General features: G+C 35.9%; 1 protein-coding gene across 1 annotated transcript in view; it reads right to left on the bottom strand.

Annotated features, from left to right (window-relative positions):
* The window catches only part of LOC149787820 (uncharacterized), a 199,429-nt gene that overhangs the window by 80,752 nt on the left and 96,914 nt on the right, over nt 1–21,763 (bottom strand). Inside the window, exons 7-9 of the mRNA XM_089974041.1 lie at nt 16,633–16,697; nt 7,634–7,785; nt 7,028–7,131 (exon numbers count right to left, since the gene is read on the bottom strand). Coding sequence (XP_089830167.1) covers nt 7,028–7,131; nt 7,634–7,785; nt 16,633–16,697 — 321 coding nt within the window. The remainder of the gene's footprint in view (nt 1–7,027; nt 7,132–7,633; nt 7,786–16,632; nt 16,698–21,763) is intronic.

Raw genomic sequence — 21,763 nt, 5'->3', positions numbered from 1 at the left:
TGTGCAAGACAACAAAGGAAAGTTGTGGAGGAATCTAAGGATGCCAAATCCAAATATCTGTTTATTCTGGCAGTGTGTTGGGTTGGGGCAAACATTCCATGTCCACAGTTCACAGAAGAATTTTTTTTACAGACTAACGTATGCTGTAAGCGACCAAAGTGACCAAAAAGATTTCATGTAACATTTTCTTTACTGGCAACCTCTAATTGGCAACTGTGGTCGCCTACTCAAGTGCTATCTTTTATTTTTTTGGTGTCGCTCAGGGTCAATCTCTGACATACAACCTCATAGTTAATTCTTCACCAACAATGTCCAGTAAATGTCCATCTCGATAGGTCAGGCGAAAGCATATTCATGACAACAGATTGTGACATCATAAATAAAACAGATTAGTAGGCAATAAACAATCAAATGGCCGGGGGGGGGTGTCTCTGAAGAAAAGCTATAAAGAACATATCCTTGCTGTGCTTGGTGAGATCCGCCATTTAGTGGATCAATGGGGTCCATTTCATCCTGACCCCCACTTCCACAACTACATCTAAAGCATCACAGATCTGATTTACAGAAATCGTTGATGTAATATTAACTAAACATGGCAACATATGACTGCCAAAATCTGGATCACTGTTGCGTTTGGGAATATCTGATGGGAGTTTTATTGCCCTCCAGGAACCACTGATCGTTGGAAAACATTCGCCAACTATGTCATTGAGATCCAGCTGCATTTTATAGATATCCAACCCAGGCAATTTGAAAGTATGCAAATGAGCTTTCGATGATTTTATGGCACTCAAGAAATAACTTTTAATTTTCAGCAACAGTTGCAATTACACTACCACATCTGATAGCATGTTCTATTGCGGATTTTCCATACAATTCTGCATCTGATAACACTGCGATCAGATGTCGTAATGTCGCAATGATTTTTTTAAAGATTTTTGTTTAAATTGCGTTGTGTATTTTTATATTCCTGCGCTATTGCATTGGCAAGATTTCCTTCTCTAGAAACAAACTGTATTTGTATCATCTTTATTATTGGTTCTGCCATCACTGCACCATTATAGTCCTGTGACTGCTGTTGCCTAACAATAGACGTGATGTATGATAATTTGATCATCTCTAGTGGTGGAGGGGGGTTTCCATATTCGCTATTCAAAGCGTCCCCCATACTCCGGAAGCTTGACAAATTTATGTTCGTCTGATAAATAATCAGATCATTGTGGTTGTGATCGTCAGGGTCCAAAATAAATCGGCACTAGCAGAGGCCATCTCAACACATTTTGATCAATGACCGATGAATGTCAACAGCTTAATTGGGTGTTGATATTTCAATGGCTGCACTCAACACTGGCTCATGTACCATGATAGTGATGTTTGATTCTTTTCCAGTAAAAGATTTAATTCTACACTTAAGTTCATCATTGATTTGCTCCATTCAATATCATCCTGTTGGAATGCTGACATGTTCCAGTAGGGAAAGGGCTGGCCAGATCCACCATTATCTTTATTTTTACATGCAAAAACCAGCAAATTGTTTGAAGATAATCCACCAAATGAGTTTGCTTTGATGTCTGGCCAACTATAACAAGCTTGCAATTGTGACAGTGCAATCTCAAGTGACCATTAGGTGCCTTTGTATGGGTAGGGAAGCTGAATCTGAATTCTGGCTGTGATGACATTGCTGATATCATCATAGTTGGCAGCGGCATTGTGTTAGCAATTATCTGCTGCAGCCATGTAGCTGTTTTCTGTGGTCATTTTTATATTTATATGGATTCTAGATGTGGGGCACCTGATGATGCCCTTGATAATGAATTGCACATGTCACAATAAATGTTACCGACTGCAATAAATTCCTCATCTGACATTTCACTGTCATTCAGCTTCCATGATACCAGCAATGATATAGCAGCATGTGTGTTTGTTGCCAACAACAGAATTTCTGTGTGTTTATGTAATTTATTACTTGCACATGTTGATAGTTTTGTCACGATAATATAAAAAATTCCAGCAAAGCTCACAAATATAAAAATGCCAATTCCAACTGCAGGTGCTATCATATACATAGACAATAATGTACTGATTAACTCTGTTGCTCCAAGGACTACTGCAGGCACTGATACACAATATTGTCAATGATGATGATGGGTCTGCTTTGTTGCTTTTTCAATGCCATTCCAGCAGTGGTTCCAGTGCAACTAATTTGGCAACAGCAGGAAATGCAGTGGCAATCAAAGCTGGTATAGCTGCAAGAAGTGGGAATATACCACTAATCTTATTGCATCGGTGAACACACTTGCAGAAATATCAAGTTTTATACCAGTCTTTGTACCATTAAACTGTTTCATTTGACATTCGGTCAACTATAATTTTGGGCATTGCAACACTGTTGATTTTAATACTATTCTTGTTCCACAATTCTTTTCCGATGCTAATTGTATCTTTTTCATTTTACCAGGTGTTAGGGTAACACTGACGTGCTGACATTACATTTTATACAACATCATATACAATTACTCGAAGGTGTTAGACAAATGAGGGTCATTGAATCAATGACCCTCATTTGTCTAACACCTTTGAGCTTTATTGTTTTGTCTGATAATATTAGAGCAATTGCTCTGTAACCAGTAGCTGCTGCTGTTGGTGCTCCAACATGAGCTCAAAAATGTATGTCAGTGACAGATCGTCTAAACAAATCCAAGTTTACCAGTGTGAAATAATCAATCAGATATAATGTTGTGAAATCCCGCCGAGATGTGTGCAAACTGTAGTAAACATTCTGATTAAACCCCATAAATGTAATCAAACGTAGATAAACATGTGCGACATAATTGTTCCAAAATCCAATAACACTCATAGCAAAATTTAGTTGCCCTTACCCAGTCACCAGTGGAGTCAAGCACTGAGTGCTTGACTCCACTGGTGACTGGGTAAGGTTCAGTTGACACACCATTGTCCATGACAAGAGTGTGCATGCCATCATGAATTGATAAACCATTATGATGAATTTCAGTGGGCAACTAAATTTTGCTATGACCTTCCAAAGCCACCATGCCTAACTGTCAAAGGCTTTGTCACTTTGATGACTGTTGTAAAAAGGTCGTAGTTCTGTTTATGGCATTTCTCCTAGTGTTGATGAGCTGCAGACGTCATGTTTGTGGTCCCTCACCCTTTCCTAAAGCCACAATGACTCTCAGGCAGAAGACCATAACCAATGTGATGCATAAGATGATTAAGCAGAATTCAGATGAGGATTCTACTGGGTACTGACAGCAAGGAGATGCCCCCATGATTATCACATGCTTGTCTGTTGCCTCTCCACTTGTATAAGTGAACAATGGATACATCCTTATACTTCTGGGGTATATTTCTTTGAGACCACATTGACTGGAAGATTTCAGTCAGATTCTCTGCCAAATGTGAACCTTCAGGTTTGTAGGCTTCTACTGGCATAGCATCTGCACCAGGTGCTTTGCCATCTGACAGATGTTCATTTCTTTTTCAGTTCCAGTCAGTGCTAGAGGATCAACAAGCAATATGATGATTTCCACTTGATCAATTTCCTCATTACTGATAGATGATTGTTGACTGCAGAAGTTGTTGAAGCATTCAGCCCATCTCTGAAGCACCTTTTCTTTGTCAGTCAGCAGTGTGGTATTGTCAGCACTCAGTATTGGATTGGATACATCAAGTTGAGGAAAGGAAACTAAGAGTTACTGCTTCAGAACACAATGGATGCAACATTGGACCTTCATGTAATCATTCTCTCTATCTCTAGTAATAATTCTCTCTATCTCACTCCCTGGTAAATAATATAGTCTTGAACCCTTGCATACAAGCTTATGATGTGTTGTTTGCTCAAGATATGTTTCTATGCCTTCGTCTTAGTACCCATAGAATTTCCACCCATTACCATATATACTTACATATAAGCCGAATAATTCAGGAAAAAATAAAAGCCTGGAAGAGGGGGGGGGGTGGCTTATCCACTTTTTTAGGTCTTTTCGTTGACTACTGTAATGGCTGTAAATCTTGTGATATGAAACAATAATTTTTTGCTGTTCTAAGAGATAGGCATGTAAAAAACAAAGTAACTTTTGATGAACCGACAAGTATTAAACTTTATAAAGTACCATGATTGATATTGTTATTAATTTGCATGTGCATATTTTCTGATTTCTCCAACACGAAGTTAAATAAAGGTAAACACAGACTTCATAATTCGTGGGCCGGCTGAGTTTACCAGGGAGACCATGCTCAACTATAATCTACAGTACTTACACAGTGCAAAGTGTGCATATCGTCACTTAAATCCTTACTTATTCTCAAACATATTTGCTACAGATTTTGCTTTATTCATTGTGTCAATCAACCAGCATTCTTCTAGATAACATTTCAGCCAGTCCTTAATAGTTGTTTCATTTACGTTGAATCACGCGCTCATGAGTTACTCATTTTCAGTGATATAAGCATTCCGACAAACTGAGGTAATATTTTTAAAAAGGTACACACGTTTAATTGTACATGGCATATAACCATCATAATTTACATGTTCACAAACAGTGGTAATAATAAAGGTTAAATTTCTCAAATAGATCAACTAGATCAACCAATTTTAGTTTTGTGTTTTACCTAACCAAACATCATAACTTTCCATACAATGGAAAGCTTGATGTTTCAGTGTCTCCTATGTTGATAGTCGGCAAATTTGTCTTTCATTTTGCAACAGCAGTACAGGCCACTTAATCATTAAAACCCTGAAAATAGCTTGTGATAAGAGGGAATTTTGACCAGTAAATATACCAGAACAAAGGTACCAAAATAGCCAGCCTCATGGTACCACACATGGCAGCTATTTTCCACAGTTTGTATATCCGACCTTATTCCCTTACTGTCAACTCGTAAAGCATTTAGTATTGTTTATTATAAAACATGTATTCCGAATTAGTTTTTTGACGACACATTTGCTGTGTGGTATGTATTTTCATTCCTTCTTTATTTAACAATGGTAATTAACACTGGTATATATGGTATAAAAATGCTAGTTGTTGTTGTTGTAGGGTTTACCGCCATTTTTCAGCACACGATAGGCTATACATGGCAACCAGTATTAATGGTGGAGGAAGAACCCAGAAACCCGGAAAGAACCACTAACCCTTGAGAAGCTACTGGCAAGCTTTCTCACATACCCACATTGGCTGAATCCGAGACTCGAACCAACATAGAGGTGAGATGGCAGTGATCTGTAATGGACAGTGTTTTAGACCACTCGGGGCCCCAAAAATGCTAGGTGTTCACTCATGTAAGTTTCTTTCATGGGAATGGCATTATAGCATATGGAGTTACAGCATTCTTGGGATTGAAATTAATTGTAGATGATTTTATTGCTGTGGTTTATTTTTTTTTTCTGGTTTATTTTATTTGTATTATTGCAGAGGTAAAAAAAATCATTAATTTATGTGAATTATGTTTAACGTAACATTCTATTTAGTGAAGAAGCGAATTCTTCATAGTAAAGTAATTATTTCATCACAACAATAATTCACAGGTGATACAACAGAACATGTAGGACTTTCCTTGTTTAGAAGAAATGAAAATTGAAGACATAATGTAATAATCCAGATTTCTCTCCAAAAGTTGGAAGATATTATGAAATTGGGAGGTTGGCGTGGAGTGAACCCAAAAATCGGGAGTTTTTTCCCCCCCTCCCAGAGTGAAAGTTGACAGGTATGTTATAAATTAATAGATGGAGTATACTTCCCTTTGAAGATGAAACTCCTCCAACTTTTAAGGTAGAAAATATAAAATGACTGCGTGGATTTTGTGAGGTCTCCCTGCAGAGAGTGTGCTACTTGGGACAAACGTAAGTAGTAACTGAACAATTCAGTCGATTTGGTGCCAATTCTGGTATCAAGGGGAGATCACCCTATCTAACAGTCACCCTAGGTGGTCAGATAACTTTCTGTTTTTAGCTTAAAAAAATTATCTGGGAGGGCAAGATCTTTGAGGTAGTAGTAGTTTTCCACAGATATTATGATTGTGTAACACATCTGAAGATGACATATCCAATGCCTTATTTATTAGGTCCTTTTAGACTAGAGAGGTCCACAGATGTAGAGTGGCAGATCAAGATCTTCCCATTGAAATTAGTTGGGATATAAAAAAATCTGCATTTGTGCTCTTAGGATGAAATATATTTCTGTGTACAAAAATGTATTCTATATATTACTTCTGAGAAACACTCTACAACATAAACTAAAGCAAAACTAGGATGAAGTGCTTGCATTAAAAACATCAAATGATGGTATCTAATAAAATCCCCTTCCCAGACCTATCAACCCAAATAATACCTTCCTAATATAGCAGCAAATATTTTGCATATATTAGACTAATTTTCAGTAAGGTGTAAAAAAAAATATGTACTGTGATTTTTGACTTGGAAAATATCACTTTTGAAAGGGGTGATCTGATGCAGTGAAAGCAAACATTCCAAATCCCCATGGAACTCAATGGCTTCTTACCAGATCTCTCAGCCTGATGTAATCATTGGGGTTCTTCTTAATTTTACATGGTAATGACAATTATATCTCCTGCTACGATACATTCTTAAACCAACACATTATGTACAATAAACACGACTGTTGCCTTTCCTTCTTATTTTCCAAGAATCTGAATATTGTTTTATATTTCTGCACTGATTGTTTGAACATTTTAAAAGGCTGAGAGTCCATTATGCCTTCATCATGTATTCATTTGTTGAATGACATTTGCATGAAACACATGGTTAAATTCTAGTGTCTGAGATAATACTGCAAAGTTAGTCTGGTTCCCTGATAACTCCAATGAATCCAATATGAAGCCCAGATCCAGATCAAACCTGGACAAACCAATATCCAGATTTTACTACAATACTCATATATTTGGCTATTATTCAAGAAGTCTGTAATTTATGGGTCATTTCAACAAGGCTTACAGTCAAATCATAAGGGTTTTCAGGTCTGCCCACTCAGAAAACACAAACACTTACTGTAGCAACATCTCCAACTTTAATATTCATAGGCTCCTCTTCAAAAATAAAGCTGTCTGTCTCTGCTGCCTTGAATCCAGGGGGCTCGTAATCAGGTGGAGTCACTGGAGAAGAGCCAAGATTTTGCAAAGCCTAAAGCTTCAACAAATATTTCATCATAATTATGCCTTTTTCTAAATCAAAAATATTTTGGAATTTTTTTGTTGTTGTTGTCTTTTCTGGTATATATCACATTAAACAAATTTGAGAAACCCTATCCAATCATATTCATAATTCATGGTCATCAGGCAGGTGTCCCAAATATGCTAATATACACAACTACATCTAGTTTAAATTATCAAGATCCTATCTAATGATGGATACTGATAAAGAATTGTTGTTGACTCCATTTTCGATACCTGTCACTCCAAACAAGTAATTTACTTAGCACCAAGAAAGACTGACCTATCTATAATGTAGAGCACAAAATAGTATGTTGCTCATGCCACAGGAAAACTACATTACAATTTAATCACATTATGTATTAAATTTCTAAGTTATATTTACAAACTTCAACAAAATTCCAATACTTCCTATCCTGCATTGTCATTATGTATGCTATATTACCTTCATCATGGTAGAGCAGCTTCATAGTCATCATTACATCGTCAGGAAGAGATTTGAGGGTCTGTGTTAAAATCACAATTGTTCTAAGCAGACGGATGGTTGCCTTCTTGGTTTCTGATGCTGTGTATGCAGAAGTGACCTTCTTATCATTCCTGAAAACAGACCACCACAAATATACATATATCTTTAATGAATGAAACAGCCTGGACAAATAAATATTACTGAGATTAATTTCCACAATGATGATAATACCAATGGTTAAAACATCACTACAGACTTGACATAAAAAAAGTCACTAATAATTTTTTCCTTTTAGGTGACCCTGAAATAAATGCAAGGTGACCCTGACTTTCAGACATATAGCATGGCTGCGATATATGCCACTGCATCTCCTCATAATATACAAAATAATAAAGTTTCTTACAAACATTTTCAGTGGTTCAAAGTTTATACTCTAGATAGTGATGCAAGTCACTGATTTACATTTTCCACTGCTGTGACCTTGACATTGGAGCAGGGGGCATGGTTGTGGTTTGCAACACATCGTATCATCATATACATCATACTACTGTTGAACTGCAATATCCTAAGCATTTCCTAAGTTACAGCCCAGACAGGATTCAGGCCACTAGCTTGCATTTTTCCTAGTCTGGTTCCCTGCACTGTACTCCGCTATACTAAGTCAGGTGAACGTCGATGCCATATTGTCACATGATCAAACCAAATGGCCTCACATGGAGAGATCTAATTAATCTAACCGTGGCACATTTATTCCTTTAATATTCTCTTTCTTAGTGACACAATATGAACTTTACTAATACTTTTGATTTGAAGCATAGGAGTCGTTATCTTGTGTTCAAGCTTAACCACCAATTCGTCATATAATTATTTTTACAAATATTTTTACTAATACCTGAAGATGAAGGAAAAGGGTACACAAAATGATATTTTGATAATATTGCACATTTTACACAGCGTCTTTTCAGATATTCCTTCTCGAATCGATTCCTTCATAAATTTTACGTCGAAATTGATATGAGGTGATGTACGACAGCCTAAATATAGCCAAAGATTAAGACGAAAATATCATACTCCTTTACGAGTTATGTTTGTTCAGCTAAAACACAAAACTAAAATTGACTGATGTTGATCTTAGTTGATCTCTATGAGAATTTGAGCCTTTATTATTACCAATCTTCGTGAACATGTAAATTATGATGGTTATGTGCCTTGTACAAATAAACGTGTGTACCTTTTTAAAAATATTACCTCAATTTGTAGGATCGCTTAAGTCATTGAAAATGAGTAACTCCTGAGTGCTTGATTCAATGTAAATGAAACAGCTATTAAGGACTGCCATATATAGCCTAACATGTGCTGAAAATGGCTTTAAACCCTACAACAACAACAACTAGCATTTTTATACCGTATATACCAATGTTAATTACCATCGTTAAATTAAAAGAAGGAATAAAAATACATACCACACAGCAGATGTGTCCTCAAAAAACTAATTCAGAATACATGTTTTGATAATTATACACAATCTAAATTTGGCAGAAACAATAAGAAAACAGAAAATTAAATAAATTACTTTTCAAACAAGGTTATACCATTTCTTTTAAATAATCATGCACGCCAACCTCGAGATAAGTATAGATGTAATTTTTTTAAATACACATTTGCCCAAATAAATACATTTAGAACTTACCTCATGCATCTTGAGATGTCTTGGAGTTCTAAGTTGGCTTATATGTGGGTCACGCACTTTTTAGTGTTTATACCTGTTCAGTTTGGGGGTTGGCTTTTATGCGAATGGGCTTATACACGAGTATATACGGTAACATCTTTGTGGTTGTGACTGTATGTGTGTGTGTGTGTGTGTTTCTGTGTATGTGGTGGTGATATCATGACAATGTTAAGTCTACAAGCTATTTTTTTTAGTGTATTAAATGCATCACAGAAAACATTTTGTTTTACTTAAATTTGAAATTCCATTCATTTTCCATAAAAACATAATCAAATCTCAAACAGCCACCTACCCACTTCAACACTGCCTGTAAGGTTTTGGCAGGTACATGCACATAATATCTCACACCACTTTAAGGTGGACTTGGGAGATAGAGTTTATTGTTTTTCAAAGAAAAATGATTGATTTTTAAAAGCTGGTCAGTTGGTCTTATGAGAATTGGCTGACAAGGACAAGCTACATGTTTTTCTGTGCATGCTAACTGATTAGACAAACATCAATGTGCAATAACTTGTATTGCCCTTAGTTGAACAACAACTGCTCATGATACACTGAAGAGAAACAAAAATACAAATTATTACCTTCCTTAGGTTCAATTCAAATTAAATAACAAATATGCATATTGCATGAGCTAATATCTTTCAAAAACAACAGCAAACAACTAAGAGCAGTGACTATTTACATAACTGAAAAGAACATTCACAAACATAAATTTTTTTAATCTTTCTTCATTTAAATAAAAAGTGCATCGACACTTTCTTCTTCAACAATACAAATGAAAAAGTTGGTCATATTGATTCTGTTCATCATTTTTTATTTTAGTTAAAGTTATGTAGATGTTTGTTGACTATTAGTATTAGCAGCCAAATTTTAAAGAGGATTGGCAATTTTTGTAAAAATCTGAAAGGCATTCAAAGCTGTGACACTTCCTGCAAAAATTTGCCAAGCCACAAGCAATTGACAGATTGTGGATTTATTACGCACCAGCACTGTAAGGTTATATAGAGCCACAAAAAAGCCACAAGCAACTTATAGATTATGGATTTATTACGCACCAGCACTGTAAGGTTATACAGAGCCACAAAAAAGCCACATGCAACTGATAGATTGTGGATTTATTACACACCAGCACTCTAAGATTGATTTATGCATGATAAGTGGTTCATTATCAAACAATCAATAAAAGAACAAATCAAAACAATGTGAAGGTGAGGATAATATATGAAGGTTCCAGATCAATGAGGAATGTAAATGATGTGTATAAAGTGTAATTAGATAATAAAAGATAATTTAGAGTGGTTGACTATTCACATGTTGATCAAAAATAGGCAGTACACAAGCTATACTTAAATAAATGTTAACTTCCTTCAAGAAATTTAAAACATAAGTCACATTTACTGTATCAAAAAACTTCATGAAGTAACAATCACACTTAGGCTGGAGATAAAAAGAATATATCTGTAAGTGCTTCATGATAAAAGGTTTGATGCAAGAAATGCATTCAGATGGAGCTCCACCCTTTAATATGGGGTGGTCTAAAGCGCTCTCCATTACGGATCACTGCCATCTCACCTCTATCTGCGTGTGTTCGAGTCTAGGATTTGGCCAAAGCGAGTATGTGAGAAAGCTTGCCAGTAGCTTCTCGTGGGTTGGTGGTTCTTCTCGGGGCTTTTTCCCAGGTTCTTCTTCCACCATTAATACTGGCTGCCATGCATAGCCTATCGTGTGCTGAAAAATGGCATTAAACCCCACAACAACAACAACGCTTTAATATGTAGGAGTGGGTTATACAGTGTGACTCCACTATAACATGGTGGCCAGGGTCCACAGAACCCGACAATGTTACAGACTGAACCATCTTATAACCAACCAAGTCAGTTAGCTGAAGAAAATGATGCATGTACACACACAAAAAATGGCCCAGGATGGTAGGGTTGGGGGTAATAAAAGTGGGCACAAACTATGTGCTTTGGATTAAATGAAGATTGTAACTAGTCCCAGTAGCATGACTACTGGATTGTATCACAGCATATAGTGATCAGGTCAGATGTCAGCATAAGAGGATTATGATACTGATAACATGGTTTGTCATGGGGCCTCTGAATTTCTCCACTAAAATCCAATATATAAGTTTAAACGACCAACAATGTTGCAAAAACAAAATTGCCAGATGGTATAATTTGTTGCCAATAAGGGAAAAAATATTGCAATTTGTGACACTGGTGAAGCCCAGCACGATCTCTTAATAAACATTTAAGAAATCATTTTTTTTGCACTTTTAAGAAGAAATTTTTTTTTTTTTTTTTTTCATGTTCAAGAAAATTACATGTACAAGAAATTTCCGAAGCAACACCATGTTCAGGTTATATCCGAATTCACATTATAATGGGTCCCACTGTATAACTATGAGCTGTTCTAATTTGTGCCATGACTAACTTATCTTTTATGGATGGCTGCGTAGAAAAGAAGGGCCACATTTATAAGGAGGGTTTGACCACAAGGATCTTGTTATTGCACAGCACCATTCCATGATGCCTGCACTTACAAAATAGGATATTTTGATTCCATGGTTTAAAATCAGTGTATGGTATCTTAAAATCAAATGGTTGTAAAGATGGGCCTATTGGGTAGCACAGTTCTGTTTCATTACCTTTAATTCCAACATGACTAGGTAACCAACAGTATATTATAATATGAGAGATACATAGCTTGGTATGTTTAATGTGATTATTGGTTTTCACAAGCAGTAATATTTGATGGCAGACTGGAGTCATATGTATTGTTATGACTCTATGGTCATAAGCTAAGCAACATAAAGAAGCAAAACCAAAACGTTTTGTAAAACTTGACAAATAATTTAATTATTAGAGATATGAAATGAAACTTTAAGAGGAACTTACAGTATTATGAATTGAATCCAAAATATTTCTATAAAGATCTTTTCAAATCTAAAGGAACGGAGTGTTCCAAATAATTTCAGATTCTCAAATGTACTGGTCTGCCAACAGTCCTGACATATCACAACAGCAATGTCCAGAATTCCTTTAAATTCACAATTGTCCAAGAATTAAATTGTAATCCAATGAGCACTTTGTAATTCCAATGAACAATCCAAACAAATATTCCCTCAAATAACATCTAAACTCAACATTATATACACCTGCAGAATGATGTTACAACAATAATATAAGAAATAAGAATGACAAATTTGTCCAGTCCTACCTACTTATATATAAACATGAGTGGTGAAAATGCATTTAGATCCTGATCACTACATGACATTTTGCAAACATCTCACATCATAAAAGAACTCATCAAATGGGAAATAACTTAATTCTTCTAAGAACCCACCTGACCAACCTATGCAATGGGAAACAACCACAAACTTGTAAACACGATTTATTATTAATGACTGCAAACACCTATTTAGACCCTGTGCAATCTACAATATTAAAATATCTCGAAATAGAATTTTATAATCATGTACAATAATTAGCCATCTAATATTTTGATTATAGTTGATCATTACAATTTACAGTTATGGACAAAAATTACACATAATTAAAATAGTCATGTACAAGGAGTTACCAAAAAAACAGATATGCATAACAGCATGAACAACAAGTCTTCATGGCAAGGATGCTTTCTGTTAATATGGTAGATACTCTAAAGGTCAATTTGGCCCTTAATCCAATCCAGATGAGAGTTATACAGATAAAAGATGCACTTCTCGTTTCATAAAATATGAATTTCATTTTATCCAGGACCACTTTTTATAAAAGAAATCAATCATTAAAAAACAAGTGGTTTTCTCCATATGTGTGGATTATAGGTATATTGGCAAGAAAGATCCTATCACACATACTGCTGAAACATATACATCATAAACTGTGTATTTACATGCAATATGCATAATAGCCAATGGTAAGATGAAGATAAAAAAAATGTTTTGCAACATTGTTAAATGATGTGTATATTCATATTAGGTTTTCTTGATTACCTCTCACACCTATTTTATTTTTATTTAAAATATTTAGTTCATGTTTTTGTTTAGCATGGCTTTTCTGGCAAAAATCTTGCCATAATTTCCCCAGAAATGACAATTTATGTATTTCTTTATCATTTTCTTCACAAAAATGCATTTCATACACTTTGTACATTAATAACAGCCGAAAGTTGGTACATGTACTGTGAATATACAAAAGAATTACAAACATTCAGAATGTCAGCAATAAAAGCTATTTGGTTTATGCATTGTTCAGAGGAAATGCATAATCAATGTTATTAACAATTTGAAAAATTTATTTTTTATGATGTTGATTGATCCTATAATTAGATACAGTTATTGATTTTTTGTGAGATAAAGGGAGAGAAAGATAATACCATAACTGTAATGTATACAGGCACTTGTTCAAAATATACAGCATGGTTTAATAACTTCACTAACAAAGTATATCAATTTTATGATACATTTATTGTCAAGACAATGAGAGAACAGGCACTGTTTTTTTCAATTTGATATCAAATGGGTCTCCAGAATGGATGGAATGAAAAAAACATTATGACAATAGAAACAAATTTGTTCTGGTGCACAATGCTCGCCCACCCCATTATTTTAACATCAACAACTTTACTGTGGTGTGTAATCAGTTAGAACTCAAAATTTCACTTTTTGTCATAGTATTTATTTCTTAAGTTCTTGTAAGTTCTTGTTAAGTTCTGGTCAATATAATCAGGAAATGATTCTAGAGAAATCTGTGCCTTATTATTGCATTTTTATTTCCATGAGGTTTTAAATGTAGTATTAAATAACAAGGAAAGTAAAGAAGTCATATTATGAATATTCAAAAACAGCAATTTTGCTTGACAGCATGTAGTTTGTATTCCCAAACCTTTGAAATAAACAAGGTCATATAGCAATGAATTTGAAGTTGACACAGTAACATTGTATTCTCATAAACCATGCAAACATATAACAAAACCTTGAAAAGATGTACAATGCATTTTATAAAACAGGAAAAACAGCAAATTTTAGGTGTAAAAAATGTCCAAAATGTTTCATATCTGCATTAATATGGAGGCCATACATAAGAATTTAAATAAATTCATGTGTGCATGTATGTGCCCAAGCAAATGAACAAACAGGACTCCAGGGACATCAGGATATTTTAAAAGAGGCTTTCAGATTTTATGCAAAGACTGCCCCAAAACAAGAATGGGACCCAATGAAGGCACTTTTACTGTAGGGTACTCGCCCATAGATGCAATTAAGAATTTTCTTATTATTTTAATATGAACAATGTGAAACCAAAGTACCCATGCATGTATTTTCTCATGGTGCCATGTATGTTTAAATGGGACAGCCCTTAAAAACAAAAAGCCAAAAGCAATACAATTTACAGCTTTCATTAAACATGAGTTATTTTAATAGAGGGAAAACATCCTTTTGTGACACAATGTAGTTGATTTTTTAGGCCCATATTACTACAGTGGACATACGGGGTGAACATAGAACACTGTTTTCATTTTCTTTTGTTAAGGAAGAGCTCAAATGGGAACCTATTAAATCTGCATGTGTTAGATGTTTCTGTCAACAACAAAAGTTGTTCTATACTGTACTGATATTTTTTGCAGTCTTGAAGATGCAGAAATATTGTACAGTTTTAGGATTTTGTCAAACATACACCCATCTAGGAATGTTTTGTTTGTTTTGTTTATCTCACTGTTTCAAAATACCATATGTAAATCTACAATCACAACTATGTCCACAATTGCATCTCTGAGAACCTAATTAAGTGCCAACTGTACTCTGATCTTGCAGAAGAAACTGTTGTATTGATACACTCAATTAAAAGCAGACCTGCTTTATATTATCATGTTAATTACGTTTTCTGAATAAAAACAAATAAAGAGGGTTGGATAAAGAAAAGCTAAAAGGCATGCAAATCTATCCTACACAAGAGCTAGCTGTCACAATTGTGTCAGGTCAACTAATTTCCACTGATAAGCCAAACACTCTTATATATATTATGAAGTAAATAAATAGTTAAAACTACTTAAAATTAGTCTAATCATATGCAAATTTGTTCAAAGATAGCAAGGCACCCAAATAGGAAGAGTATTTGGTAAATAAAAAGCTTTATTTCACATATTCAGTTCATTTAGGAGAAGTGAATTCCACTGTTTGTATTTAACTAAAAATTCTGGAATTAATTATGCAGTCATAGATTTTCTGAAGAATGTAAAAAAAATCACTATTATCTGCTATGAAATCAGAGCATAAATAATTTACATATAGAACAATTAAAAAAAATAAAGTTTCAACATTGATGAATGTTTTACAAAATAAATGTCTCTAAAGTTTTAAAAAAAGAAATCTTGTTTCACTGTGAATCAGCAACAACAAAAAGCAGTGACATAATACACAATGTTTTCACATATGTTAAGGTTGTTGAAGTTTCAAGAAAAATGTTAACCATCTTTCAGAAGTTGGGTGCATGTATATTGAAAATAAAGGTAATATATACAAAAGAGCAAACAACTTCATCAGAAAAAGCTTTTAATTGACATTTATTCCCAGCCTGATCATAAAACAAAAAATCTGACATTAAACAGTACCACCCACCCACCCTCAATGTCTAACACAGACAGCATCCCCTTCTAAATATCTGGAGCTCCCTCATTAACTCATGCCCTCACCTGCAGTGCAGTCAATGTTTTTGGACCCCATTGTGCATAAGTTATCAAGGGAGAGGTGTATTCTGATTAGCTACCAATGTTATGACATTGGTGTTGAGGATTAGCATGCATAGCAAATTGGATTTTGATGAGCAAAGAATAAATAACAACATAAATTATGGGAGAAATCTGTCAACGCAGCCTGCATAAAAAACTGAAATTTAATCATTTTTACCATAATATCTAGCTGACGCAAGGACCCATTCAAGGCATTTGCATAAAAAACACTGATTCCATATATTTACAATTTTATCTGTTAAACTAGTGAAAATACTGCAAATAATTACAGTTCTAAGTACTTACTCCCATGGTTGCCATTCTGAAATATACTTTCTCTCAGTATAGTGAGAAATGTACACCTGGTTCTCATGTCATTGTCATGGTTTTGGCTTTTGGCATTTGCTTATCCACACACTGCATACAACACAGGTTGCATATTCAAATGCACACTAAATGTATTCCATGATATGATAAAGATCAAATAGAAATAAAAGTACCAATGAATTGTTACCTGTATATGTCAATCCCTCCTTGGTTAGTGTAAGAAAACTTGAAAGTATAAGACTCTATCACAGTCTGAAATAGTAGGAAATGTATATTTTTTAAACATTATCTAAAATAACATCAGATTTCTAAAAATGTTATTGGCTTCAAACCTTTGGATTTTCTGCGTAAGTTTTTTAAAAAAGCTTGAAGCAGTGTGTTAATTATACAAAATGTTTAAATATTTTTCTCTTTTTCAAACTGCTCTGATTTATGGATGTAATTAGGAGAAAATATTTATCTGCAGCTAAAAATATGCACATGGAATATTAAGTTCCCCTATGCAGTAATCTAAATGAAAATTCAATCTGACCAACAAATGTAGAAAAGGGTGGACAAAAGGAACACTATATGCCCTTCCAGATTTGTAACAAGATGTAAAGATTCAATGAGAAACAACTGAAATTGTACATGCTTCCAAATATTTGTATTTTGGTGAATTCCATATCTGATTGTATAATATCTCGAGCTCTGATGTTCATATTTGTGTTTTCACCACATATACAAAGTTTGTAATTCATATTATGGAAGCATTTCTTTAAACTACCATATTTACCTAAATAATACATTTCCTGACAGAACCTATGATTAGTAACATTTACTTTTAAAGAAACACCATTTCATATTTACAGCTCCAACAAATGCATCTCATGAACTTCTCCAAGTAGCATGACTGGTTCTATTATCAAATTTTCTTGATGCTCAAATACGTAACCATGGGGAATAATATCACTACAACCCTAGGGAAGCTGTACTGAAACTGTAAAAGAGCTCCAGCATATGGAACAATCAAGCTGAATGAGGCACGGCATTAAGAGTATAATAACTTTTAGCTGTTTAGCAAGCCTAGCATGTAGGGGATGTTGAGTTCTTAATTGTTTGGATTAAATGCCTTTGTTTGAGTTACTGTAAAAGTGTACATAATGGACATTTTGGTTTAGATGTGATGTCCTTGGCTAATCTACCAACAAGTCAATTAGATCGAATAAATCACGAATGCCATGGTCATATAATGAACTGAATAGTGGAGGTACTGAATATGTGGCTAGCTTGCAGAATCATTCTGTAGGTGGGAAGGCATAAGCAAAAATCATGATCCCACCTTACAAAATGAAGATGACCAGTGCCCAGGCCCTCTGATCTTGGACTGGGGAGACATAAAAGGGATGCCTGTTGCTCAGTCTCATTTTAAGTAAGTCCACGATGAGTGTCTACCCCACCCCACCCCTTCCCTTCCCATAGTCTAATCAGGAACTCTGCTATGGATTGATGCAGAGACCTTTCCATGAAGTCTCACTTGTCTCTCCTAGATTGTTCACCAAAATATTTTTCTTGCCTGAAATATAACAAACATGAAGGTTTATCTCCTCTGAGGCTATCCAGTGAAAGAGGTTCTAAACCTATAATCAAAGAGAAGGAGAATGTGTACCTTCCTGTTCCCCAAGTTATGCTACTACTATTAAGTTGCTTGAGGAGACCATCACAAAGAACCTCATTTCCATATTGCTTATGTAAAAAGTAACTTCTTCTCAGGATCACAAACCCTTTGTAATCACCCAGTTCTGGCTCAAAGTGTAAGCACTAAAGCCAATTCTGAAATTTCCATGTACAAATGGGAGTTGTCATGGACATGGATTGGGACTCAGACCAGAAACCAAATATGATTAGCCCACTAACTTAAACAGTGATGAAAATCTGACCCAGTGGCATCTGATGGGGGAGATGCTTGTGTGGTTTCCAGTTTGCCAGAAGAATAAACTGGAGAGTGTACAAGCACAGACTTCCTAAGTGAGCCAGGTCCACTGTGGAGTTCAAAGACCCCAGGATGGAAAGATATAGGTGAGCTGACAACAAGGTCTTGGCCTGAAGTGCTACTGAAGAGTCAAGATTCATTCTGTCTGTCATGTCCAGTATACCACAAACTTGCCAAACACTGGTGAGGAAATTCATCCCCATGCAAATGAAATCCTGAGAAGAAATTACTTCTGATTTTTCTATGTTTGAAACAAGTTCTTGCTGGGTCAATGTGGACCAGCAGCAGGACAGATCTTGCAAGAGGGACTCTTTGAGGCCACTAACTCTGTATCAACCAGGCAACAAAGGATAGAGGCAAGCAGCAATTACTCCAATCACACTGGTAAAAGCTCTGTAAGCACAGGATAGGTTGAATAGCAGAGCTCAAAACTGGAAACCTCCCAATCCAGGCAAAACCAGAGTTACTTCCTGTGAGAAGGAAAAATTGGAACATTAGGATACGCAACCTGAAGGGTGAAGGAGACTGCTCAGTCACTAGGCATAATGGCATTCCTGACTGAGGCTCAGCACCCAGAGTTCCTGCAGAAAGGGATGCATGGCTGAAGAGGGTATGAGTCCCTAGGGATTCCCTTGATTCCATGAAATATGGTGGGGGGACCACAGGCATCCTTCCTTAACTCTTCTGGCCATCTCATTTAGCCAGGCAAGAGGAAGGCCTGAATAGATGCTGCTTCCTGGACTTGCCATGGAGGGATTGAAAGCTGCTAATCGAATACCCCACCTCCAATGGATCATCTCTAACAAGGTTCTTTTTGTTATCTTGTAACCCGTGTCCTTCTTCATGTCCAGAGCAACATCCCTGCAGATGTGGTGTGGCTGTGCTGATAGCACCATAATAATTGGCAAATCCTCCTCCTCAAATGTTTGGCAACCACCTTCAACAAGCACTGCCATAAGACTGAAAACAAAAATTCCTCCTTCAAAAGACTGAAGGAGGCTGAGACTGGAGACAAAAATTCCTCCTTCAAAAAGACTGAAGGAGGCTGAGACTGGAGACAAAAATTCCTCCTTCAAAAGACTGAAGGAGGCTGCCAATAAAAGATCAGCATGCAAGGATATGTTTACTGGTGTAGATGCTTTAAACGCCAGCACTCCCCTGTATTTTGACTGGAAGGTAAGACCATTTCCTCAAATAAATTCCCACTTGTAAAGTCTCAGTATCCAAGTGTGTGTTTGTCTGTGTAAGAATGCATAGTGGGTGGTGGGGGCTGGGGAGCAGCTTAGACGGCCAAGCAGAAGAGTGATACCTGTAGCCAGTTGCAGTGTTGATGGAGGAACAAACTGAGTTGAAAGGAGATTCGTCACAAGCAGCCTGAGAGTCTCCAAACTGGAGAATGTTTTTTGTCCTCGATGCCCAAAAGCTCAAAAACAAAATTCTGGGGAGAGAAGGCAGTAAACAAAGTTTACCTTCTTATCCAAAGACCATTATGACCTCTTCCTCCTCCATCTAACAAGTAGGAGGACAATGGGGACCCAAAGGAAGTAGGGACTGTCTAGCCAGTTCCTCAGTGAACTTCTTGGAGTCCCCTGAAACCTAATGAGCGTTAATGTCCAACTCACACTAGTATGGGGAGACAATAACTTCCCAACCAATGTCTCTGAAAAAAAGGAGGCTGGGGTGTAGAAGTCCTTTAAGCAATCACCAGGAGAGACGGAACTGCCCCTACTAGTATGTTTTCCCAATGGATAAAAAAATAATTTGTATCCTTCCTATATAGGTGTATCCATGTCAACAACTGCTCATGGGAAATGGGATGACTACCCTTATATACTGACATTCAAAAAGCATTCAACTGTCTGGCAGGGAAGGACAGCCCATTCTCTTTCATGTTTGGCACCACATGAGCCAAAGATGTAGGTCCATGACCAGCCACATCTGAATTGTTCTGGAGCCAGGGCATGAGTATCTATGGCAGTTTTCAAGGAAGAAAGAATCACTTCACTGAAATGAACGTCCCAACATTTTGTAGGGCTTGAAAGGGAACATAGGAAAGAGTGGGGTGCCAATCCAATCTGTTCTCTAGATTGACGAATTTAGGCCAAATCCCTACCCCTGAAAGGATTGATCACTAGAATGGAGATGAAGGTGTTTCAAGGCCCTGGCCCCCAAACTACCGAAGGGATGCAATGACCAATGCCCGGTGTTCAGATTGTGCTGACCAAAGGCCAGTAATGTTATGATCTGATTGGCAAAGTCTGTCAGATGATCTGGAGTGATACAGCTGCTCTCCATTCTCAGGGACAAGCAACATCAACAGACTGCCGACCCTGATAGAGCAATGTGACTCTTCAGGGCATCACATCTCTCAACTTCACAAGAGACAGACTCAATTCACTAAAGTGATCAAGGAATGCCTAACCTGATTGAGTTCTGTTAGTTTTCATGAGCTATACATGTCTCAACTTTGTGATAATAATTATAGGCTACTGCATTTGTATGGGAAAATATGAACGAGTTTTTTGGATGGAATACTGCATGACCTTGGGAGTGCAGTATATCCATCTGACAAAATAAGTTCATATTTTCCCATACAATTGCAGTAACCTTTTTATTATATGCTCATTTTCTTATTCTACCTAAGGCTTAATTATATAAACAAAATACACTACAAGAAACTACGTAAATGAATGTATGTTGTATTCCAACCTAAATACACAAGCACAGATTCATCATTATACAACAACATTATTACTGCGCACTTAACTCCACCCAGATAAATTTGAACTTAGTCGTGCTCTCAACGTAACTTTCAAAAGAAAATGGTGTGTCTAGTTAAAATTGAAATTTGGAGTCATATTGTGAATGAATGCGCATTGCAACAACTTTTCCATATGATCTGGAATGAATAGATTTTGATATTTTTTTTTATTCTATGAAATTTCGTGATTATGGACTGGATTTATGTGTGACAATTCCACATGAAATACATCGGATTGAAGAAGCGAGGGAGAAACGTGTTGACATCTGCAAATGTATTTCTGTTTCTGTCATTGAATGTTTGAAATCATAATGTGGGAAAAATATGAAGTCTTTCAATTGCAATTATCAAAAAGACACTATGGAATTTAATGCTTATTTCATTTTGAGTTCAGTAAGGAGGATGTAATTGCACTTATATTCAAAATTACAGTACAATTTTGAAATGTGTAATCAAGATTGAGAACCTATGACATGGCTCATGTAATTCGGATTTGCAGAATTAAGAGAGTACATTTTGAGGAAATTCGGGCTGTAACACTAAGTATACTTTTTTGCCATTCTTATCACCAGCTAAAGAAGACAG

Source organism: Sinohyriopsis cumingii, chromosome 11 (genome assembly GCF_028554795.1).
Source record: "Sinohyriopsis cumingii isolate HCF-2022 chromosome 11, ASM2855479v2, whole genome shotgun sequence".
In the NCBI taxonomy this organism is placed as follows: domain Eukaryota; kingdom Metazoa; phylum Mollusca; class Bivalvia; order Unionida; family Unionidae; genus Sinohyriopsis; species Sinohyriopsis cumingii.
This window is presented reverse-complemented; position numbering and strand designations above follow the sequence as displayed.